Source organism: Oncorhynchus mykiss, chromosome 5 (genome assembly GCF_057628025.1).
Source record: "Oncorhynchus mykiss isolate SJ-2025 chromosome 5, ASM5762802v1, whole genome shotgun sequence".
Taxonomy (NCBI): Eukaryota; Metazoa; Chordata; class Actinopteri; order Salmoniformes; family Salmonidae; genus Oncorhynchus; species Oncorhynchus mykiss.
Genome location: NC_143026.1, coordinates 40,332,400 through 40,358,378, shown reverse-complemented (window position 1 = coordinate 40,358,378; position 25,979 = coordinate 40,332,400). Strand labels below are relative to the sequence as shown.

General features: G+C 44.0%; 1 protein-coding gene across 1 annotated transcript in view; it reads left to right on the top strand.

Annotated features, from left to right (window-relative positions):
* nnt (nicotinamide nucleotide transhydrogenase) overlaps positions 1-21,638 on the top strand; it is a 40,617-nt gene extending 18,979 nt beyond the window's left edge. Inside the window, 9 exon segments of the mRNA XM_090236675.1 lie at positions 612-788; positions 1,039-1,234; positions 2,307-2,337; positions 2,339-2,520; positions 4,795-4,901; positions 5,992-6,133; positions 15,187-15,294; positions 15,452-15,549; positions 19,258-21,638. Coding sequence (XP_090092801.1) covers positions 612-788; positions 1,039-1,234; positions 2,307-2,337; positions 2,339-2,520; positions 4,795-4,901; positions 5,992-6,133; positions 15,187-15,294; positions 15,452-15,549; positions 19,258-19,401 — 1,185 coding nt within the window. The 3' untranslated portion in view covers positions 19,402-21,638.
* Positions 21,639-25,979: the final 4,341 nt, after the last annotated feature.

Sequence of the window (25,979 nt, the reverse complement as noted above, 5' to 3'; positions counted from 1 at the left end):
AAATTTATAGAGTACCTGCTCCTCATACAACGGGTTGAGGAATAGTTTTTTCTTCCTCTGGCTCTTGCCTTTTGTATTGCCATGTGTTTTTATAGCGGCAGCACGGAAAAATCCTGTGCATGCTTTTCTTCAATACCTGCCCTTTGCATTCTTGAATCTGAATGTATTGACTCTGAGCCTCAAGTCTGAAATATTTTTTTTAAAATTATTGGTGTGTTTAAGTGATTGAGGTCTGGGCTGGGCTAAAATTAGCACGTACAGCTGAAGTGACAGATGTTAGCCACTGAATAACCTGTCTGAGTGTGGGGGTGTAGTGGCGATGTAGAGAACCCAGAGGTTGCTTTTGGAATGTAATGTGATCCGCCCCAGCAGAATGAAGTGTTCCGTCTGGTCGTTATATCAGGGGAGCGACTCCACCAAGAAAACCCCCAGCTACTACATTCACTAAGTTGGCTTTTAGGAACCTTTTGTGCGCACAATTTTAATGGGTTACTCAAATGTCAAATAAGGGTGCTATAAATATTTGAAATATGAAATAATCGTCTTCACCCTGTTATGCCTGAAGCGTTCCAAACAGAGTGTATATGCAGACCGTTGTCTGCCAGGTTGAGTTTGACTGGTTTTGTTCTCTTTCTCTCTCAGGTGGTTTCCTGGTCACCAAGAAGATGCTGGACATGTTCAAGCGTCCCACTGACCCTCCAGAATACAACTACCTGTACCTACTGCCCACCGGGTTGTTTGTGGGGGGCTATGGAGTCGCCATGCAGGCTGGCTACAAAATTTAACAGGTGAGCATCACCTAACCCTTACACTATGTACCACCAATCAGGTGGGCTCAGGCGTTGTGTTAATTTGGTTGTGTTAAGTAGGAAGAAAACGTGACTGAAATGGGCATGTATTACCTGAACTTTTTAATTTAGAACAGGTTTAAATTTTTGCCACAAAAATTCTTGCTACGCTGTGCCCTACTGAACATGGCCCAGGTCTAAGGCACTACAGTGTCTCTCTCTCTCTCTCTCTCTCTATCTCTCCCTGTAGATTACGTACCTGGGCTCTGGTATGTGCTGTGTGGGAATCCTGGCTGGTCTGTCCAACCAGTCCACTGCATGCCTGGGTAATGCCCTGGGCATGATTGGTGTGGCAGGGGGCATCGCTGTCACCCTGGGCTTCCTGAAGCCCACCCCTGAGCTCCTGGCACAGATGAGTGCCGCCATGGCTGTGGGTGGCATCGCTGGTAAGTGTGTGCATGCTTGAGTTACAAAACATTAGGCATAGACTGACCATGACATAGACTGACCATGACATAGACTGACCAGGTGAATCCAGGTGAAAGCTATGATCCCTTATTGATCTCACTTGTTAAATCCACTTCAATCAGTGTAGATGAAGGGGAGGAGACAGGTTAAATAAGGCTTTTCAAGCCTTGAGACAATTGAGACATGGATTGTGTATGTGTGCCATTCAGAGGGCGAATGGGCAAGTGCCTTTGAACTGTGTATGGTAGTAGGTGCCAGGCACACCTGTTTGAGTGTGTCGAGAACTGCAATGCTGCTGGGTTTTTCATGCTCCACAGTTTCCCGTGTGTATCAAGAATGGTCCACCACCCAAAGGACATCCAACTTGACATAACTGTGGAAAGCATTAGAAACAACATGGGCCAGCATCCCTGTGGAATGCTTTCGACACCATGCGACGAATTGAGGCTGCCTCAACTAATTGAAGCTGATCTGAAGGCGAAAAGGGGTGCCAACTCAATATTAGGAAGGTGTTCCTAATGTTTTGTACTCTCTGTGTGTGTGTGTGTGTGTGTGTGTGTGTGTGTGTGTGTGTGTGTGTGTGTGTGTGTGTGTTGGATTTGCATGCCTGAATGATCTGAACAACATATGTTATTTACTGTAGTCGACATGTATTGTCTCCTTCAATCATATGAGTAACTGCTTCCTGCTCATACTGCAGCTGTGCTGAGGTAATGGTCACCATCATGTCTTAAACATGTTCCAGTCAGGTCAATCCACATGGTAATTCTTCCTGGAATCAAGTTGGAACCTAGAGCCATCCGTTCAGACCTTAGTCTGTTTGCTTTTCCAAATGCTCCTATTAACCCGGTCCATGTCTGCGGGGCTTTAAGAAGAACACACACACCAGAACACACACACACGGAGGTGCACTCACAAACAAGGAATTTCCCCCAAACATCAGCCATACCTGTGCCTCAGGATTGCCCGTTCCCCAGCAATCCTTAGGGTGTGCGTCTTTGCGCACGTCTCTGTGTGTGTTGACCGGTCCTCATCCCCTCTGCCCCCCAGAGTTGGGTATCGCTAGGAAGATCCAGATCACAGCCTGGTCTGGCTACAGTGCTGACCTACGTGGCAGAGTACATGATCGAGTACCCTCACTTTGCTACCGACCCGGCTGCCAACCTCACCAAGATCATCGCCTACCTGGACACCTTCATCGGAGGGTTCACCTTCAGCGGGGTCACCTTCAGCGGATCCCTGGTGGCTTATGAGAAACCACAAGGTGAGGACGGACGATTGTGATTGGGAATAGTGATGCATTTTATTTGAGTCCTATGTAATTCTATGGGATTGGGGAGGTGGACGTGGGATGTTGTTTTTGTTGGGAGCTGCAAGTGAAAAGGGGTAGGAAATCCTAGGCCAAGCACGCCATGAGTTTTTACGGTTCCACTTTGACCTACATTTCCTGTCAGCAAATGAGGCAGTTAAAGCAATACGTATATTCCTTATACATATTCATCATCACGGCCCATTGACTTGATTAATTTGTCCATAGATGTTATTATTTATACACCATATACAAACATATGTGGACACCCCTTCAAATTAGTGGATTCGGCTATTTAAACCACGCCCGTTGCTGACAGGTGTATAAAATAGAGCACACAGCCATGCAATTGCAACAGACAAACATTGGCAGTAGATTGAAGAGCTCAGTGACTTTCAACGTGGCACTGTCATACCTTCCCAACAAGTCAGTTCGTCAAATTTCTGCCCCGCTAGAGCTGCCCCAGGCACTGTTAAGTGCTGTTATTGTGAAGTGGAAATGTCAAGGAGCAACAACTGCTCTGCCGCAAAGTGGTAGGCCACACAAACTCACAGAACGGGGCCGCCGCGCATAAAAATCGTCTGTCCTCGGTTGCAACACTCACTACCGAGTTTCAAACTGCCTCTGGAAGCAACCTCAGCACAATAACTGTTCGTCGGGTGCTTCATGAAATGCGTTTCCATGGCTGAGCAGCCGCACAAAAGCCTAAGATCACCATGCATAATGCCAAGTGTGCTGTAAAGCTTGCCGCCATTGGACTCTGGAGCAGTGGAAATGCATTCTCTGGAGTGATGAATCACGCTTAACTATCTTGCAGTCCAATGGACAAATCTGGGTTTGGCGGATGCCAAGAGAATGCTACCTGTCTGAATAGATAGTGGCAACTGTAAAGTTTGGTGGAGGAGTAATAATGGTCTGGGGCTGTTTATCATGGTTCTGTCTAGGCTGTACTTCCAACCTTGTGGCAACAGTTTGGGGAAGGCCCTTTACTGTTTCAGCATGAGAAAGCCCTTGTGCTCAAAGTAAGGTCTATACAGAAATGGTTTGTGGCCTGCACAGAGCCCTGACCACAACCCCATTGAACACCTTTGGGATGAATTGGAATGCTGACTGCAAGCCAGGCCTAATCGCCCAACATCAGTTCCCAACCTTACTAATGCTCTTGTGGCTGAATGGAAGCAAGTCCCCGCAGCAATGTTCCAGCATCTAGTGTAAAGCCTTCCCAGAAAAGCGGAGGCTTCGATAGCAGCAAAGCAGGGACCAACTCCATATTAATGGCCATGATTTTGGAATGAGATGTTCAATGAGCAGGTGTCTACATACTTTTGGTCACGTAGTGTATATATATTAAATGCATACATTTTACTGCGTTTTCAGGAATATTCTGATCATGGGCACCACATCTCAATTTAAACAGCTATGGTTTGATCCAATAACCCTCTGGTCAGTAGTAGACCAGTAGACCAGTAGTGGTCTGGGTCCTTCAGGTTGATGCCTGAGCGTCTGTACCCGAGTCTGCACCCCTCCTCTCAGTCCCCTGTCCCAGCCGTGCCACCCAGGCCCCCCTGCTCCAAGCTAGGCCAGGCGGAACCTTTCCCAGTTTGGCACTAATTAGCCCCTCCGCCCCCAGTCATTTTCCACTTGTTCCCCAAAGCTGGAACGCATTATCCCAGGGAGCGTTCCCACTCCACAGTCCCACTGGAACCTGGAAAACCTGCTCCGATAAAAGATTAAAACGTCCATTTTCCGCAAAATGCACATTTCACGCTAGATACGTTTTTCTTGTTATTTTCTTTTGTATTTTGTTTTTCTGTCGTGGGTTTGTTTTTGGAAGGCTTTCAAATGAGGAAAAGAGTGAATGAAACATCACAATGCGTCCCATGTCACAGGCGGTGGAATCCAGATGCTGGCTCTGTTCATTTGATTATCAACGTGTATTCAGTTTCAATTTAGCATGAAACAGCCTCATGAACACATTTCAGTCTCTGAAATTCTCTGTTATCTTTCTACCTGCCTGCCAAGGATTGAATTAGTTCAAGGATAAACTCCCTTTTTAATCCTTACAATGTGTGTGATAGTAACATCCTTGGATAATAATTTAAATGCTCACTTTCAGATTGTTCTTCAAAAGTGGATGAGGACTGAATACTTGTAACTGAAGGCCATAATAAATTAGATGGGCACCGCATAGTAATGTCCTGATATGCATTTAGCTCTATATGCCTACAGTCTTTCTGAACGCTGGGCTGATGGTCTCCAGTGGAGGCCTGATGATCCCCTACATGCTGGACCCCAGCTACACAACAGGCTCTGTGTCCTCTCTCTCGGCCGTCATGGTACGGCCTCTACGCTAATCAAATAAATAGATTTACTGGGACGGACATCCCCATTCAAATCAATGTTTTAAGTTAAGATGGTGAAGTGACATTTGTGTTTTTTGAGAGTCTTTTCCTGTTCTAATAATTCTATATCTATGGCCCTAATATCCACCAACCTGGACTGACCTCTAATCGTTGAACTGATTCTTAGAAATACGATGGAAGTCGTATCTCCTTTTGAAATCCTGTGCTCTAGCCCATTTTAGATAAGTTCAGCTATCCTTCAATAAAAAGCACTCTGCTCACAATCCTGCTCCACTGTTGGCCCTTAAGGAGAGTTTTCGTTGGAAGCATTAACCATAGGATCAATCCATAATATGATGATAGATGGAAGGTAAACTAAGATGATGAGGTTTTGAAGCAGCGCTGAGAGAAGGTGGTTCTGGTTAAAACTGTTGTGAATGTTGGCTGCTCAGGCCTCCGTGTGGTTTTTGACGTTGGATAAATCAACGGATATTCATTTTTTACGTATATAATATCACACCACTCTGACTGATAAGGTGTAGCTAAACAATCACCTGTGCCTGAGCGTGAATGTCTTTAAAAGGAGATCTGATATTGTTCAAGTCCTGCCCTCACTGTTTGTTTGATGGAGTGTATCGTTGCATAATGTGAGGTAGCTGGCTCTGGTTAGAGCCTTTCCCTGAGTTAGGGATCTTGGAGAGTAACACTAGGATGATATCATAGAGAACACTTGAAATGAATACTCCTTGTTTTAACAAACACCTAATGCACTGACTGAGGCCCACCACGACCTGATAGGGGTTAAATACACTACATTTCTACTGCCTGATCAGATTTCTTTATTTACCATTCAATAATACAGGTTGTCTGCTTATGCCCACGTGTTTCAGGACGGTGCAGACGTGTGAGTTTATATAGGCCAGGTCGACTACACATATGACACATGCTCTATGCATACCTTCTTTTGTATGGACAATGTATTGAATTTAGCAACACATTAATGAATTGTCGTGTTTTATTATGCCCACTGCCATATCAACCTTCAGTCTAAAGGTAGTCTTGCTCTTCTAGGGCCTGACAACAGCCATGGGTGATCATCACGGTGCTCAGCAGCTACTCCGGCTGGGCCCTGTGTGCTGAGGGTTTCCTGCTCAGCAACAACCTGCTCAACATCGTAGGGGCCCTCATCGGCTCCTCAGGGGCCATTCTCTCCTGCGTCGTGTGTGGTAAGGAAGTCCGTTGGTCTGTATTTTCGAAGTGTCACACATCCCATAGAACAGGGGTATTCAACTCATACCCTACGATGTCTGAAGCCTGCTGGTTTTCTGTTCTACCTGATAATTAATTGCACATACCTGGTGTCCCAGGTCCTTGATGTAGAGGGGAACAATGAAAAAACGCAGTGGAACTGACATCGAGGTCCAGAGTTGAGTTTGAGGGCTATAGAATGATTAAAGTATGGAGCCTATAGTTCTTCCGTCTGTCTGTATTTAGGAAGTGTCATACATCAGACAGTATGGGATAAATACCGTGTCAGCTCATAACCTACATATAAACCTTGAAGATGCTAAAATGTCACAGGAAGGCCATAAAGATCATCAAGGACATCAACCACCCGAGCCACTGCCTGTTCACCCCGCTATCATCCAGAAGGCGAGGTCAGTACAGGTGCATCAAAGCTGGGACCGAGAGACTGAAAAACAGCTTCTATCTCAAGGCCATCAGACTGTTAAACAGCCACCACTAACATTGAGTGGCTGCTGCCAACACACTGACGCTGACTCAACTCCAGCCACTTTAATAATGGGAATTGATGGGAAATGATGTAAATATATCGCTAGCCACTTTAAACAATGCTACCTTATATAATGTTACTTACCCTACATTATTCATCTCATATGCATACGTATATACTGTACTCTATATCATCGACTGTATCCTTATGTAATACATGTATCACTAGCCACTTTAACTATGCCACTTTGTTTACATACTCATCTCATATGTATATACTGTACTCGATACCATCTACTGTATCTTGCCTATGCTGCTCTGTACCATCACTCATTCATATATCCTTATGTACATATTCTTTATCCCCTAACACTGTGTACAAGACAGTAGTTTTGGAATTATTAGTTAGATTACTTGTTGGTTATTACTGCATTGTCGGAACTAGAAGCACAAGCATTTCGCTACACTCGCATTAACATCTGCTAACCATGTGTATGTGACAAATAAAATTTGATTTGATTTGATTTGATTTGAAATGTGCAAGAGGCAGTTTCTGTGCTTCCAACGTTTTCCACTAGGAGGAACTCTAACTGTACTTAAATGCCTTCTTGGCGGCATTGACTGCCTGAAAGAAACTGGGTTCACTGAAAAATGCAGTTGACTCAAAAAGGCTGAGCAGTTTTTAATCCTATCCATCTCTGTACTCCCCCTCCTCTCTCTCCTCTCCCCCTGGCTAGGGGCTAGGCCATGAACCGTTCCCGTGCCAAAGTACATCGTCCACTGGGTCAGGCAAGCCCATGGAGATCATAGGAACGTGGACCAGACTGTCAAAATGATCGAAGACGCCCACAACATCATCATCACTCCAGGTAAAGTAAAAACCCAACAACACACACACACACACACACACACACAGTGATACTTACACACACCGGATCACTGACAGGGTAGGTTCATGTAAACCACCCACGTACACAGGGTTCAACTGACAAATGTTTTTAAGACCTAGAGAGTAAGTGCGTTGTGGCCAAAGGTCTTGTGCAGAAAGTAGAAAACATGGTCCTTTGCGATCCACATTTTTCAGAAATTCCCAAACTTTTTTTCTATGTTTAGCTAACCTCTATTGACCTTGTTACATCACCAGTTAATTTGCTCAACTTCATTGGGGCACCTTTCAAGTAGGGCCCGTCAGGCATGCAGGCCCACTCTATCCCGAGGTGGTCCAAGAGCCTGGGTCGTGTTTTGGAGTAGGGTTTATTGAAACTTTGACAGACCTCTGTATAATCTCACTCTCTGTCTTTCCGCTCTCCCACCCTGTCTGAAAACCCGTCCCCTGACGACAGCTCTCTGCACATGGCTTCTCCAACATAGTGGCGAAGTGAACTGTTGAGTGAGAAGTCAGCTTTATCTCTCCTGCCTGGCAGTGCAGCCTCAACCTGCGCTGGTCCATACAGTATGCTGCTCTTTTTTTATGGGCTTTAATATGCGGTACCCATGGGGCTCTGGTCAAAAGTAGTGCACTATAAATAGAAATGGGGACCCTGGTCAAAAGTAGTGCACTGTAAAGGGTGCCATTTGGGACACAACCCCAACCTAGTGGCTGGCTCAGCTCTGCTCTTCTAAACTGCCTGGTTGTCTGTGGCTCGGCTTGACCTCCTGGGCCAGTAAGTGTAATCGCCTCCAGCAAAGCTTATGGCTCTGTCTGTCCTCTGTCTGCGTCGGCATCCACTTTGTTCTCTACAACAGAGAACTGGACCATTATGGGCAGACAGGACGACCAGATGGAGGGGTGATGAGATGTGGGAGGATGAATAAAGAGAAGGGGAGAAAGGATGATGAACGTGGCACTCCAGAGTAAACAGGCGTGGGGGGCAAGCACAACAGAGATGGCTCCTTCATTTAAAACACACCGGCGCAGGCAGTCCAGCCTCCAGCCATCCAGCAGGGCTCAACCCTACGGTGTCCTGACCCAGCCATGGACCTAGACAGTAGACGGTTAGACCCTATCTAACATGGATGTACACCATTGGGCCCATGTAGACAGTGGGGGAGATGTTACTATATCTATTGTGGAGGATGTTCTGAACTTCTAAAGTACACAGTTGTCTAACTGACTACTGCAAACCCAGACTTGTTTTTGTATCCAAACATTTTCAAGCATCTTCTCCAAATGTAACCAAATTAGCCAGTGTTTGTGTGCCAGGTAGTCCTGCCAGACTGAAAGGTGATCCTCAGCTTCCAAGGCCTGGTATTATGGTGCACTGTTCCACAGTTGCTCTCTGTGTTGTCAGTGGGTCCCAGATTCTCCTGCTGACTGCAGTGCACTACACTGCACCAGGCCCAAGCTGGAACCGGAGCTGTCTTGTTTTCCTTTTCACGTTTCCTATAATTGGACCAGTCACAGTCACTTTGCTTGATTGACATCAGTGGAAACATTTAAGACTTTTTTTTTGATAAACACTGGCCTTGTCTGGATGGGTTGTTTTCGTTAGGAGAAAAGCTGGTGTTTGAGAGTCTGCATGAAAAAGTTGAAAATCATTAAGGAGCTAGTGTGGACCGTAGTTATGCTCAGTGCAACATGCTGTGTTGAAAGCAGAGTATTTGACGGCTGTTGTGACAGGCCTATCAAACGTTGTAAACAGCAATTGAGGCTTTAGATTGTCCATTTGCTGTGAATTATTGTTTCTCTTTCTTGGATGGTGGTCATTTCAGGAAGAGGCTTCTCAACTCTGCACGGGGCAGATGAAAGATAAGCGTTGATGGTCCTTGTTGTGTTTGACTGGCCTAGATTGGCTTTGGAATGGTGAAGACCAGTGAATAAAGGCTTACTTGGTCTTTTGAGTTAGAAATGTCCTGTCTACCACATGTACTGGAGCAATTAATGTGTACTTGGACATTAATTGTAAGTACGATCATCCTTAAAGTGGAAATCTGCAGTTGGAAAAAGAACAAAACCCACACCACGCCACTTGTTTTTGGTAAACGGCTGAGGGATGGAGCCGGAGAAATGGAACCACTCTCAAATGTATAGGCAGAGCTATGGATGCAAGGACTGACCATCATGAGATCATAATTATTTATAAGATATATTCTTCAAGACTCAATATATCATTTATTTATACATCTAAAAATGGATGTAGCAACTAAGGATTCTTGCTTTAAGAGTAACATAATTGATTGATTGCTCCAGAATCCTGCAAATGCTCCCACTTTACTGCTTCAGATAAAAGGATTGAAATCATTTCACGACTGATTCTTTTTTTTCAGACTTGATGTCCTTTATTTATTTTACGGTGTTTGTTTATTGTGTTTTAAAATAACAGGCTCAATTATTTCACCTCTGGGTCTTGTTGAAATGAGAGGAAAGAGCTCCCACTTGTATTTAGGATTATTATCAAAACCATATTCTGCTATTTGAGACAGTACATGCAGATAAACTAGGTTAGTACACTTGTTTACGCCTGAGCCCTCAGACATCCTCTGTTCCTATGGGAATTCACTGGTCCTTTAAAATGATACTCTACAGAAAACCTCTGGACTTCCCAGTTGCTGGGATAAGTTGGTTTGAATATTTTTCTTATTAGAATTTAAATACCTGGTGTGTCAAAACAAAAAACGGAGAAATAACATTTAAGCAAATATTTTTGGTTATTGGTTATTTCCTAAATGTTAAATGTGTTTTTATAAGGATTATTTTATTTTTTGAGGCACGTTTGATAAACGTTTATGTAAATGTTTTGGCATCAGAATATCAATATCCAGGTAAGAATCTCTGGGATTGTCTGATTTTTTTTGCTATTTATACAAGCATTTTTGATCACTGTTCACAGGTGGTAGTCAGTTTTGGACTTCTATCAAGAAGTGCCAGTCAAAGTCCAGGCAGACTGTGTTCTGAAGTTTTATTGTGTTCCTTCCTTTTTTCAGACATTTTATACAGACAGCAGTTGACAGGTTTTCATAGCAAGTAAAAGTAGAGACTCAGGGCTAGAAAATGATATATCATACACCACAATTGAGGAACAATGGGAAAGTCATTCTGCTTTGAAAGTTGATGAACTTGTAACCTCACTTTTGAAAAAATGGCCTTTGAATGTTTTGGTACACCTACTGGAGAGCTCTTCTTTGTCTACACCCATTCAGCATCATTCACTCCCTCTTAAGCTTTAGCCTCACCCATCTCTTTAAGGGTTGATCTGAGTGTTCTGTCCTAACAACATTCAAGCACCCAAGCTAACTGGCTAACTTTGGCTAGCTTGCTAGCTACTTCCAGACACAAATGAGAGAACAGCTCACTTTGACCATTTTACTCACCCTAGCAGAGCTGGTTAGGATATTTTATGTTATCCAGAGCATTGGTGACTGCAACTGTACTGATGGCAACAATTTAATTACACTTTTTTTGCTAACGTTTACTGACAGCCGGCATATTCAACGGGTGTTGAGCGTTCATAAATTTCTCAGTTATTCTGAGCTCTGGCACACTCAGACGGGAGTGCTCTGAAATCGGAGTAGATAGCCAGAGCAAATTTACCAGCTACGTCTATCAACAGCTGTCACAGTGACATCATGAACATTCTATTGAAATGGATACTTGCATAGAAGAGTATTTTGTTAAGACATGTAGCTAGCTAGCTAAAAAATTAACCATAATCCCAACTCGTGACGTTACTACCCTGAATGAATCGGCAGGTAGCTAACCTACCAGGTTCAATGTTAGCTAGCTAACATTAGGCTTTAACTTGCAAAGCAAATGGCTCTGAGATACGAATAATATTACTACACAGATCATACACTTAACGTTAGCTAGCGAGCCAGCTAATGTTAGCTAGCTAGGTTAATGGTTCAAATCCCCGAGCCGAGTAGGTGAAAATCTGTCAGTGCTCTGGAGCAAGGCACTTACCACCCTAATTGCTCCTGTAAGTCGCTCTGGATAAGAGAGACTGCTAAATTACAAAAATTGTATGTAAAATGTGGCACTCCTTTCTTCCATCATGGAGTGCTTTGAGAGGCTAGTTTAAGGATCATGTCACCTCCACCTTAGCCGACACCCTAGACCGACTACAATTTGCATAGCGCCCCAACAGATCCGCAGAGGACGCAATCACCATTGCACTGCACACTGCCCTATCCCACCTGGACAAGAGGAATACCTATGTAAAAATGCTGCTAATTGACTACAGCTCAGCCTTCAACACTATACTGCCCTCCAAGCTAGTCACTAAGCTCTGGGCCCTGGGTCTGACTTCCTGACGGGCCAACCCCAGGTGGTGGAAACAGTCAACAACATCTGCGCAACGCTAATCCTCAACACGGAGGCTCCTCAAGGGTACATGCTCAACCCCTTCCTGTACTCCCTGTTCACTCATGCTACACACGTCTCCAACTCAGTCATCACATTTGCTGACAACATAACAGTGGTAGGCCTGATTACCATCAGGGAGTGGTGCCAGGAAAATAACTTAAATGTCAATTAAATGAAGAAACTGATCTTGGACTACAGGAAACAGCAGAGAGAGGCTGAAAAAATTTGTCTTGGACCCTAAGACCCTTACGGACGTCTACAGAGGACCCATCGAGATAATTTTATCAGGCTGTATCGTCGCCTGGTACGGCAACTGCACAAACCACAAACGCATGGCTCTCCAGAGGGTTGTGCGGTCAGCCCAACGCATCATCTGGGCCACACTGCCTGCACACCAGCACATCTACAGCACTCGGAATCACAGGAAGGCCAAGAATATCATCAAGGACCTCAGCCACCCAAGCCACGGCCTGTTCACCCCACTACCATCTAGAAGGTGGAGACAGTACAGGTACAATACTGTTTTACATACTGTCTTACCCACTTTATACAGGACCTTCAGAAAGTATTCACACTCCTTGACTTTTTCCATATTTTGTTGTATTACAAAGTGAGATTAATTGATTTCATTGTACGATTTACAGGAAAAAATGTACGTGTAAATGTTATTTTTATTAAAACACTATCTTGATTAGATAAGTATTCAACCCCCTGAGTCAATATACACTGAGTGTACAAAACATTAGGAACACCTACTCTTTCCACGACAAACACTGACCAGGTGAATCCAGGTGAAAGCAATGACCCTTATTGATGTCACTTGTTAAATCTACTTCAATCGGTGAAGGGGAGGAGACAGGTTAAACTCCAAGTACAGTTAGGACACATGGAAAGGAATTTTCTATAGGCATTAATCATGCAAACACATTTATTTCTTGTGGCACAGCGTCTGTAAGATTGAAACTTATGCTCTTCTGTTCCCTATCCATGGAATTAGTCCACTTTTCCACCAGGATGGCGCTAGCTTGCCATGTTTTACTTTTTACTCATACCCCAAACCCCATTTCAAAAGAAACAAGCACTCATTAAGATCAGGTGTGGCCTATTAGTGGGCACCCAACCCACCTGAACACACTTAACAAGATGAAGGATCGAGAGTTTTGTTGACGCTGAGAACGGAATGTAAATGTTTTTAAAAAGTGACCGTCTTTAAAAAGCAATGAATCCCTTTGAAAACTATGTGGCATCGATATGAGTTAGTAACAGTTATTCTAGTGTCCAAATTGACTACAAAGTGTAAATAGGATCATTTTCCTAATAAAGTCAATCTCGTCTAAAACTGAGCAAGGAACATACGTGCGTCACAATGGGTAAATTGAGTTTGGGTTTTGATTTGACGATGTACATTTGCCCACTAACATGGGGTGAACAGCTTTAGTGATGGCTCTCTATCCAATAGCATAGACCGTGAGATAGACCTGCCCAGCCACCCGGCTTTGTTTACATAAGACAATACGTTGCGCTTTTTAAAAACTTTTTTTAAACTTGAGAAATAGTGCACCAAACACCTTTGTTAGATTTAAAATTGCGCAACTAAAGCATCCTCTGCAAAAACATCCAAAATAATTACAGATTTCAGATTTAGCTTAGATTCATTCTGATGATTTTTAGGAAATGAAGTGAAGCTTTCGCATCTACAGTGTCTCGTGGGGGACAAACATCATTAACCAAATGCGGAATCGGCCAGGAAACACACCTCCAAGACCGAAATGTTCTTGGAACAATGTTCTTAATGTTCCGAAATGTTCTTTATTAATGAACATTACTTTAAATAGATCCATGAGGAAACCTGTAGGAAACGTTATGCTGAAGTACGGAAATTCCCACCTAAGAAACCTATGGTTCTCAGAACGTTATGTGCTAGCTGGGAATGGACCTACTGTATACAGTATGTTTTTCTGGCCTGCAAATTGATTTGGACGAACAAATCTGTGCTATTTTGAAATCGCGATGTGGCCCTCGAGCCAAATTGCCCACCCCTGCCCTAACCCCTTCATTACCCCTGCCTTGCCAAGGCACCACTGGGGTGATGAAGAGAGGAAAGAGGAGGGAAGGGAATAGGCACACCGGAGAGAGGAAAGAGGAGGGAAGGGAAAAGGCACACCGGAGAGAGGAAAGAGGATGGAAGGGAATAGGCACACTGGAGAGAGGAAAGAGGAGGGAAGGGAAAAGGCACACCGGAGAGAGGAAAGAGGAGGGAAGGGAAAAGGCACACCGGAGAGAGGAAAGAGGATGGAAGGGAATAGGCACACCGGAGAGAGGAAAGAGGAGGGAAGGGAAAAGGCACACCGGAGAGAGGGAAGGGAAAAGGCACACCGGAAGCTTGTGTAATTTTCCTTCATTCGTTTGATCTGGGGTTCCAGCAGCTGCTGGTACTTAGAGCATTTGTAGTTGATTAGAGGAGGAAGTGGGTGGCCAGAGAGTCCTGTCCCCCCTCCCCTTCCCTCTCGGCGGGATAATTGGGTGGGGGTGTTAGGCTGCTATGAGGGCGGGGCATGGGGCTGCCACTGTTTGGAGCCTCAGAGGTGGATATTGTTCCTAATGTATTTGTAATGTAATGTAATTCACACAGTGTGGTGTTGCTCTGGTTAGCCTCTCTTGTAAAGGCCACACCCCTTCCCTCTCTCACCCCCCCCCCCCCCCCCCATTTCAACACTGCAACATGTACACTGCATTGCATTACATGAGGTACCTAACGGGTTAACTCCACACACTGCTACACACGAGGGTATTCAAAGTTCCTAAGGCAACTGTGGGTAACAGCCGTGTGTGTAAATTGGGGACTGATTCATAATGGCAGGAGATCACAGAGGGTCTGGGTAGAGCAGGAGAGGGGGAACGAGACACCTCGGGCAGTATGAGTAGAGTGCAGCTGCTCTGATCTCTGCTTTTACTCTCTGGTCATAAACCTGCTGCTCCAGTGTGTATCCGTAGGGCCCTCTCGTCCTCCATCCTTAACCCATTTCCCCTGCTTCTCAGGCCCTTTATGACCTCTGACATTAACCTAAACCGCCCCCGGCACTAACATCATGGCCCCTCCATCTTGTACTTCTGACTCAACTTTTGTCAACAGCCAAAATATTATGATACTTTTAAACCACAAGGGTTTTTTCAGCCTTCTCATCCTTGTGATTTGCCATATAGATGGAGGTGAATAAAATGTTAATCCTTCTCTCTTACCAGTTTGGTATCCACCCAGAACGCCTGGGCAGCTCAACGTGCTATTGGCCGAGGTGGGCATTCCCTATGACATCGTGCTGGAGATGGAGGAGATCAACGAGGACTTTGCTGGTATGTTTGGTTTCACCTTCACGTGTTCACCTCTTGTGTTTCGGTCTATAGACAATATGCACCACATTTTCTCTGTGGTGTGCTGTGATCTCTTTTTATATGTCTCAGAGACATATAAGACGTGACATGTGCTGTGATCTCTTTTTCTATGTCTCAGAAACGGACCTGGTTCTGGTGATTGGTGCTAACGACACAGTGAACTCTGCAGCCCAGGAGGACCCCAACTCCATCATCGAATCCATGAAGAGTAAAAGGGTATACACTTCAAGGGGGAAGAAAAGGTAGGGAATGGGACTGCAGCCCCTGTCAAATGTTGACTGTCACAGAAGGGCTTGTTGGAAGTTGAGCTGATTTACTCCGGCTCTCCAAATGGTGAAGGGTAATACTGGAGCGGGTATCTAACATGGGCTCAGAAGGAAGCTATTCGTCTTTAGTTCTGTTCAAGTCCTAGACTTCCAGATTCACCGAGTCCACGGGCCACATCCTTAGAGGGGGACGGGGCCTCTTTCTACGTACAAACACTTGCGTTTGAACACATGCATGCACCCTGTACTCTTTGTTACTGAGGCAACAAAGCCCTTACCCAGGTGTACTAGCTCCAGCAGGCACAGATCTCACACGGCTTCCATTAGCGGTGACTCGCTCCCTCTGGAATGATGACATTTTGGAGCATCCGAGTGGAACTTTTCCTAAATGTGGGATTCATATGCCTCACCACCCCACTTTAAAACGCCTTCATTTCTACAGGTTCCCTTGGGAAATCAGAGTTTGTGAGCTTTAATACTACCAGCACCCCAGCCCTCTACTATACTGGGCTGTATTAACATGACGTGTGTGTTTATATCCCTCGGACCTGCTGGACTGTTGAAAATGTTATTTTCATTGTTCTTAAAGTGACTCAGACACTTGAATTAATAACCTTCCACTTGTGGCTCATGTTTATATGACGCTGTGTGGGGCCGGTCAGGCTGTGGTGCGGATGGGTGTGCTGGGCCGGGCTGTGTGTGTAGTCTAACTGTAGATATAAACAAACCAGGAGGGGCTCCTTAGTGCCACCGTAGCCAAGCTTGTCAGAGCAGACAGAGGGCATTCCTCTGGTACAGTACCCTGGCCTCGCCTGGTGGACGGTTAGGTGGCTGGTGATTCAATGGTCCAGGCCTAGCACGACCGTGCCATAGCCACATCCTCTGGTGCTGATTGCCAGACTAAGATTACCTCTGTTTGCACCCTACCCCTGTCCCAAATAAAACCATCTGTCCCATGTATTATGGATGAGGAGGTTGGGGAGTCTGGACTGGGATGCCCTGCCTAGAGAGGCTGGCTAGGGTAGGCCTGGGTGTCCCAGACCCTTACTCTAACCCCGGCCTGCAGCACAACCATAGTGGGAGTGATTTACACTCTTCTCTCACAGGAGGGTGTTTGAGTCAGTGCATGCTTGTATGTGTGTGTTTTGTGTTAAGAGTAGTGTTTGTGGGTGGGGCCGCACCATGGGAACACTAGCCACTACTGACCCTTTCCTGCCTCTCTGAGTAGATTCGGACGGTCCTCCTGTTGATTTTTGGGTCTCAGTATGACAGAGGTTCTCTTCCAAGTATCTTTCAGCGTGTCAGATAGCAGGGAATAAAAGTCTAGTGGTGAGAGCACCGCTCTGGCTTTACTTATTCAATTATTGTGCTGCGTTCTGTGCCTCCAAAAACACATGCTCACAATCACGGGATGCTCCAATCCATTTCCCAGGTCTCTCTCTCTCTCTCTCTCTCTCTCTGTCTCTCTCTCTCTCTCTCTGCCTCTCTCTCTCTCTCTCTCTCTCTCTCTCTCTCTCTCTCTCTCTCTCTCTACAGACACTAATGATGCTTAATTTTGTAAATGGCCAACACTTAAATGCCCATTAGTTGTGGGACAAACTTACTCTTCTCCTCCAAATGGAGCCCTTCCCCCTACATCTTCCACTTACATGCAGGTGCATGCAACATTTAAACCCCTGTTGAGGTATGTTCATGGATCCGTGTTAAATGTTTACCAAATTAGACAAAAAGAGGTGCTATCACAGTTGGGGTTGTCTTATTTACTATAGCATGTTTAGTTTCAGAAAAAAACACTGATTGCTTTTGATTATTTGTAAACATACAGTGCCTTCAGAAAGTATTCACACCCCTTGACTTTTTCCACATTTTGTTGTGTTACAGCCTGAATTTAAAATTGAGATTCTTTTGTCATTGGCCTACACACAATACCCCATAATGTCAAAGTGGACTTATGTTTTTTTTTATTGTTTTAATTACTACAAAGATACAGTGGTCCTTCCTAACTTCGTTGCCGGAGAGGAAGGAAATCGCTCAGGGATTTCACCACAAGGCCAATGGTGACTTTAAAACAGTTAGAGTTTAATGGCTGTGATACAATAGGAGAATTCTGAGGATGGATCAACAACATTGTAGTTACTTTACAATACTAACCTAATTGACAGAGTAAAAAGAAGGAAGCCCGTACAGAATACAAATATTCCAAAACATGCATCCTGTTTGCAACAAGGTACTAAATGTCACACCCTGACCATAGTTTGCTTTGTATGTTTCTATGTTTTGGTTGGTCAGGGTGTGAGCTGGGTGGGCATTCTATGTTACATGTCTAGTTTGTCTATTTCTATGTTTTGGCCTAGTATGGTTCTCAATCAGAGGCAGGTGTCATTAGTTGTCTCTGATTGAGAATCATACTTAGGTAGCCTGGGTTGCACTGTTTGTTTGTGGGTAATTGTCTATGTCAGTGGCTTGTGTCAGCACAGGTCTATTTTGTAGCTTCACGGTTGTCTATTGTTTATTGTTTATTAAAGATTTACCATGGACACTTACCACGCCGCATTTTGGTCCGACTCTCCTTCCCATACAGAAAACCGTGACACTAAAGCAATTAAATGTTTGTCCTGAATACAAAGTGTTCTGTTTAGGACAAATCCAATACAACATATTACTGAGAACCACTTTCCATAATTTCAAGCATAGTGGTGGCTGCATCATATTATGGGTATGCTTGTAATTGGAAAAAAAAGAAACGGAATGGAGCTAAGCACAGGCAACATCCTAGAGAAAAACCTGGTTGTCTACTTTCCACCAGACACTGGGAGATGAATTCACCTTTCAGCAGGACAATAACCTAAAACACAAGGACGGATCTACACTGGGCACCCTAGTGGCGCAGCGGTCTAAGGCACTGCATCTCAGTGCTAGAGGCGTCACTACAGACCCTAGTTCCAGGCTGTATCACAACCGGCCGTGATTGGGAGTCCCATAGGGCGGCACACAATCGGCCCAGCGTCGTCCGGGTTAGGGTTTGGCCGGGGTAGTCCGTCATTGTAAATAAGAACTTGTTCTTAACTGACTTGCCTAGTTAAAGGTTAAATAAAAATAAAATACACTGGAGTTGCTTACCAAGAAGACAATGCTTGTTCCTGAGTGGCCGAGTTACAGTTTTGACTTAAGTCTGCTTGAAAATCTATAGCAAGACCTGAAAATGGTTGTGCAGCAAGGACCAACAACCAGTTTGACAGAGCATGACGAATTTTGAAAATAATAATGGCAAATGTTGCACAATCCAGGTGTGGAAAGCTCATAGAGACTTACCCAGACAGACTCACAGCTGTAATCGCTGCCAAATGTGCTTGTACAAAGTATTGTCTCAGGGGTGTGAATACTTAAGTAAATTAGGTATTTAATCAATGCATTTTGCAACAATTTCTAAAACATGCTTTCACTTTGTCATTATGGTGTATTGTGTGTAGATGGGTGAGAAAAATATATATTTAATACATTTTGAATTCAGGCTGTAACACAACAAAATGTGGAATAAGTCAAGGTTTATGAATATTTTCTGAAAGCACTGTAGGATAAAACAATGTATCAGGCATTCTTTCTCGGTTGTGTAAACGGCTGCAGTCTATGCTGAGCCCCTGTGTCCATGTCTTTTTAGGTGGTTGTAATGAAGCGTTCTCTGGGAGTGGGCTATGCTGCATTGGACAACCCCATCTTCTACAAGTCCAACACAGCCATGTTGCTTGGAGATGCCAAGACGACCTGCGATGCTCTGCAGGCTAAAGTCTGTGAGGCCAGCTAGTGAGCCGTGGCTGGTCCAGTAGGGCTCGGGCCTGTCTGACTGAGCAGCAGGTGGGATGGAGAGGTGGTGCAGGGCACCACAACACATACACCCAGAGGGAGGGTGTTGGGCACAAACAAGCTAATAGTTAGACATAGCATTAGTGTATTGATGTTGTCGTTTTCCTCTCCTGGCGACAAGTTTTCCTCCTCACTTTTTTTTCTGAACAGTTGTTTGCTCTGATGATGAGTAGGTGTTCTCTTCTTTCTTCGATGTTTGTGACAACATTGTTGAGCCATTAGTATTTTCTTCTCAGCCTCTTTTTCTAAGCAAGGGGAAAAAAAACGCAAAACAGTGTCACGCTTTTTATACCGTAGTTAGATTTTTGTACTTGACCAAGTGTCAAAATCGTTTGCGTTTAGCTCCTTCTGGCTTAGCAGCAACTGTTGCGTGATTAAGTACAATGTAAAGCCATATTCAGTAATGGCAACTCTTAACTGTATGCTTTTTTTTGTGCAACATGTGTGCTTACAGTGTAATGACTAGCTTTGTCATGTATCACTAATGTTACATGTGATTATAACCTTTCATAAGAAGGATTTAGTGAATGTGGCTCCAGTTGGCCCTCTGCCACACAGCTAAGCTCTTCCTCTTAGCACTAGAGGGACGTTGAAAGAACAGAGCAGATATGAAGTAAAGCTAAATGAGTTTAATAAGACATGGACACCATAATATAACTGTTAGAACTGATCATCAATTATGAGATGATGGGCTTGATTTAGCATTGATACGTTTATGAGTTGCCGATTTTGTCAAATGGTTGGAGTGCAAGTCCTGCCATGTCTGTGCCAAGCTCTTTCCTTATGCCTTCATCCAGATGGAATCCCTGTCTAATGCTTCCTTACTGGGACCAGGTACAATGCAACTTTATAGAGAAACTGACCATGACAACATCCCTACCTCATAGCTTCCTAAACCAATCACACTGTAAAGACACTGTAAAGTCCATGGAGAACAAGAGCACCTCCTCCCAGCTGCCCACTGCACTGAGGCTAGGTAACACGGTCACCACCATCCATGATTATCGAAAACTTTAAGAAGCATTTCTCAATGGCTGGCCATGCCTTCCTCCTGGCTACTCCAACCTCGGCCAACAGCTCCGCCCCCCCCCCCCCCCCCCCCCCGCAGCTACTCGCCCAAGCCTCCTCAGCTTCTCTTTTACCCAAATCCAGATAGCAGATGTTCTAAAAGAGCTGCAAAACCTGGACCCGTACAAATCAGCTGGGCTTGACAATCTGGACTCTCTATTTCTGAAACTATCCGCCGCCATTGTCGCAACCCCTATTACCAGCCTGTTCAACCTCTCTTTCATATCGTCTGAGATCCCCAAGGATTGGAAAGCTGCCGCAGTCATCCCCCTCTTCAAAGGGGGAGACACCCTGGACCCAAACTGTTACAGACCTATATCCATCCTGCCCTGCCTATCTAAGGTCTTCGAAAGCCAAGTCAACAAACAGATCACTGACCATCTCGAATCCCACCGTACCATCTCCGCTGTGCAATCTGGTTTCCGAGCCGGACACGGGTGCACCTCTGCCACGCTCAAGGTACTAAACGATATCATAACCGACATCGATAAAAGACAGTACTGTGCAGCCGTCTTCATCGACCTGGCCAAGGCTTTCGACTCTGTCAATCACCATATTCTTATCGGCAGACTCAGTAGCCTCGGGTCTTTCTAATGACTGCCTTGCCTGGTTCACCAACTACTTTGCAGACAGTGTGTCAAATCGGAGGGCATGTTGTCCGGTCCTCTGTCAGTCTCTATGGGGGTGCCACAGGGTTCAATTCTTGGGCTGACTCTTTTCTCGGTATATATCAATGATGTTGCTCTTGCTGCGGGCGATTCCCTGATCCAACTCTACGCAGACGACACCATTCTGTAAACTTCTGGCCCATCCTTGGACACTGAGCTATCTAACCTCCAAACGAGCTTCAATGCCATACAACACTCCTTCCGTGGCCTCCAACTGCTCTTAAACACTAGTAAAACCAAAAGTATGCTTTTGAACCTTTCGCTGCCTGCACCCGCACGCCCGACTAGCATCACCACCCTGGATGGTTCCGACCTAGAATATGTGGACATCTATAAGTACCTAGGTGTCTGGCTAGACTGTAAACTCTCCTTCCAGACTCATATCAAACATCTCCAATCTAAAATCAAATCTAGAGTCGGCTTTCTATTCCGCAACAAAGCCTCCTTCACTCACGCCGCCAAACGTACCCTAGTAAAACTGACTATCCTACCGAACCTCGACTTCGGCAATGTCATCTACAAAATAGCTTCCAATACTCTACTCCGCAAACTGGATGCAGTTTATCACAGTGCCATCCGTTTTGTTACTAAAGCACCTTATACCACCCACCACTGTGACCTGTATGCCTCATGCCTTTTGCACACAATGTATATAGACTCTCTTTATTTTCAACTGTGTTATTGACTTGTTAATTGTTTACTCCATGTGTAACTGTGTTGTTGTCTGTTCACACTGCTATGCTTTATCTTGGTCAGGTCGCAGTTGTAAATGAGAACTTGTTCTCAACTAGCCTATCTGGTTAAATAAAGGTGAAATAAAAAAAAATTTAAAAAAAACATTTGCATTCCATTCTCTTCTTTGTAAACAATTATCTTCTTCCATCAATGGATGCAGTAAAGAGAACAATCGAACTCGACCAAACAATGGCAACGCCACTCACACGTCTCCCCCCATCAAAATTAGCATACATTTAGGCTATTGTTTATATGTGTATTGCATGCTATTTTGGGGTAACAATAAACAGTATGTTCATGTCATCGTCACCAATCAACTGCATTACACTGAAAACAGCTTCAAGTACCATCACTGATTTCCTTACGCTAGCTATGCTACCAGTTTATATGGACAGGAGTTAGCATTTAGCAAACATTTTTTAACACAAAATCTGAACGGATTTGTAAGATCATATTTTTTGAATGTGCGTCAGTGACGCCATACTTGTTCTTTCCCCTACCGTCTGCGTTCCATTGAACTCTTTACCACATGTATTCTGTCTTTCCAGACTTGTATTTATCTTGTTATATTTTACTTTGCGCTGACTAGAAAGGTTAGCGTATGAAGGGCTGTTATTCACTTACACATGGTGGCACAATAGACAGCCAAATCATATAGTTGGTGTTAGATTGCCATTTGCCATATTTCTGTCCAGTTTTCAGTCATGAAGTAAAGAACAAAATATATATATATATACATATATATATATATATATATATATATTATTTAGACAAGACCCTATTTGTAAATTGTTAAGGCTAAGCAGGCTTTTCTGCACAAAAAAACTTTCAGAAAATGTATAGTGTCATGGTTGGGAGATACAGTGAGTGCTTTCCTCTCTGGTTTATCATGGAAGCTCATCCCTCAATAAACCTTGATTTAAAATGTGTTTTTGCTCGTTCTTCTCTCAAACACACTACAACAGTTTGAGGCTTGCATCATCTGAGCACCTTTATGGAACTTGGAAGGTCAGGTCTCCGCACTTTCACTAAGTTGTTATAGCTTTATATACCCATTTCATAGCTAGTCTCAAACATATGCAATTAGTTCTTAAAGCTGTAATAGACACTGAGGAATTGTGTGTGTGTGTGTGTGTGTGTGTGTGTGTTGTGATGTGATGTGTGAGACAAATACATGGGTGGAGTTGCTGGCATGGAAGTGACGATTTCAAATGAATAGGATTGCATGTGTTTGCCATGAGGGTCACTTCAACGTATAACAAGTAGCACTCAGACACCCTGCTATCTCTGCTGATCCTCCTGACAGACATGTGTGGGCGTTCAGGGGGAAACCGCCTCTTGTTTGGGGAGAAGTGATGCTACTGGAATAAGGGTTAGGTGGTGGGCGTACTGTACCTCCTCTACTTTAAGTCTGTCTTTTGTTTGGCCAGCAGCATTTTTCCAGGGCCTGAGGATAAGAGGATAGCCAACATGTTCTATGGTGACAATCCACCCTTATCCTCACCATCCACTTGGGATTGCCTTTCATTTCTGTCTTGTTGAAAGCCAATTGATTTGTTTTCCTTGGCCTAGCATGCGATTTCTCAAGAGGGTATTGCTGCGTTACAGTATGTTTGCACTGTATGATAAGCAAATTATGTTTTTTTTTTTTTTTTAAATCTGCAACATCTGGATCCGTCTATTGCTATTTGGGACCTTCAATTTCAAGTCCAGTTCAATGATACCCCTTTCTTGCCAACATGCGCACACACAATATAAAGTTACCCCAGTTATCGCATGAATTCTCTCCTCCCCAAAGCCAAGGAATCCTTCATCACCGCAAAAGTAGCTCACTGGTTCCTTCTGCAGTAACTCTGGCCAGCAGTCTACGTAAATGAGTTCTCTGATGATTCCACTGGAAGATAACAGTCCCCAAGCCTTGTATAGTACCTTGTAAAAGAATGGGACAGCAGCAGATGGAACTATGTGGAGTGAAGGCGTACATGGTTCCTTCATCACAAATGTGACTGGATTGCACTGTGGTTTGTCTCCGTGGACACCGAGGACGCGGCTTCTCTCTGTTGGGCCTTGTTCTTCAACCAACCATCATACTGGGGGAGCATCGTCATCTTTACAACAGCTCTTTTCATATCATAAAATGATCATACAGGCTGCCTTTTGTCCAAAGGATACATGGAATAGGTATTTGTGTACATCTGGCCCCCTACTGCTTCAAATCAAGCTTTACTTCAGTATTTGCTATAATAAAATCAGCCCTTTATTCTAAAGGATAAATGAAATAGGTCTACTTGTATACATTTGGCCTCAAATACTTCTTCTACCAAAGCATGTTTTACTTCAGTATTTCATCCGTGTATTTGTCGTGCTATACCTCCTGTCCTGGACCTACTTTTAATGGGACATTACTGAGCCAACGTAAGCATTTAAAGCTCTACTGCCAGAAGGATTCCTTTGATCATTTTTCTTATTTTACTTCTCCACTCAATGCCCATCCATAATGTGCTTGGACAGTATCTCATCTGAAAACAGCTTGTTTAAAGAATTGATGTATTGGGGATTCTCTTTAAAAGCCCTAGCCAAAACTGTTCCACTGTGAAGATGAAGATAAACGAAGACACGCTAGACCCCTGCTTTTACTGTTCAATTTCCTTAAGCTTGAAGTTGAATAACATAAACATGTTTGAGTGTCCTTTTTAAGATACTTTTATTGACCAGCTGCTCTGAATGTAAATGTTGGGCTGGGGGAATTTTGGGGTGGTTAATATACGAGATCGAGGGGGTTTGTCTCTGAAGCATTGCAGGAGTCTTAAGAGCTGTAGTGACTGCATAAAGTATATGCCTCAAGAAAGAGACTGCCTTTAGTCATGTTAGAATCAACGGCAGAGGCAACACCGATCTAAGTGAGAATGCAATTTAAGAGTTTGAAGCATGTCCCCAGCAAACCAAAATTGGTTATGTGAAAGTTCCCAGAACATTTGTTAGGTTGTCGCAAATGTTCTCATAACACAAAAACTGTCCAGTCGTCCTGATGATTATACAATGTTTGAATAAAACATTTGTCTGATGTTGCATACATTCCCAGAATGTTGCTCTCACATTTTGTTGTGACAGTGTGTTCTGAAAACATTACTGGCACATTGTCTTATTACATTACCTGGAAACCTAATGAGAATGTTTGGGGAATGTTCTGGGGTGGTTGTTACAAATGTTATGCATTGTAGTTAATGTAAGGAGAACATTCCAAGGATATTTCATTTAAAGCTTCAATATGTAACTTTTTGGGCGACTTTATATTGAAAGCAAGTCTAAGAAGCGGTAGATAGGTTCTATGTGCGCCATTTCTATGCATCCCGCTTTTAAGTTTTCACCAGTTTCAAACAACTGAAAATACAATGTTTTTGGAAAATATATTTCACAGCAGTTTAGATGGTACAGTGATTCTCTAACCTGTAATTGCTTGTTTTGTCACAGAAACTGAAATTAGGCTAACTATTCTAATTTTAGCAACCAGGAGATAGTGGAGCGATTTCTGCATAGTGCATCTTTAAAACATTTTTGGAACGTTTTTGGAATGTTATCGTCCTAATGTTATATGAAAACCTTAGCTTATGTTCTGGGAACGTTCCCGGTTTGCTGGGTCTTCTTCAAGACTAAGTTGACTTTCTTCTACTGTTCACCTCAGTATCGTGGGTATAAGAAGACATTTAAACAGACACACTCCTTCTGGACCAGAAACTATGTGTAGGACCTGTGTCCAGCAAAATCACCAAACTCCTCAGTTTGGAACGCGAGACATAGATCACACCATAAATTACCTGTCTACTTTTCCTGTGAGATAAGATGCTCCATTTTTACGAGCATCAAAGGAATGTGGCAGAACGTCGTCTCCAACTGAGAGAGATGGGTAAACGGTGGTGTGATGTGTGATGTGGCTAAGGTCTGCGCTGTTGTGTCTGGAGGAAGTCTATTACAACCTCAATAAAACCTCCAGGACACAAAGGTTGAGTAGGCACACACACACACACGTCGGCGCCCTCATGCACACACA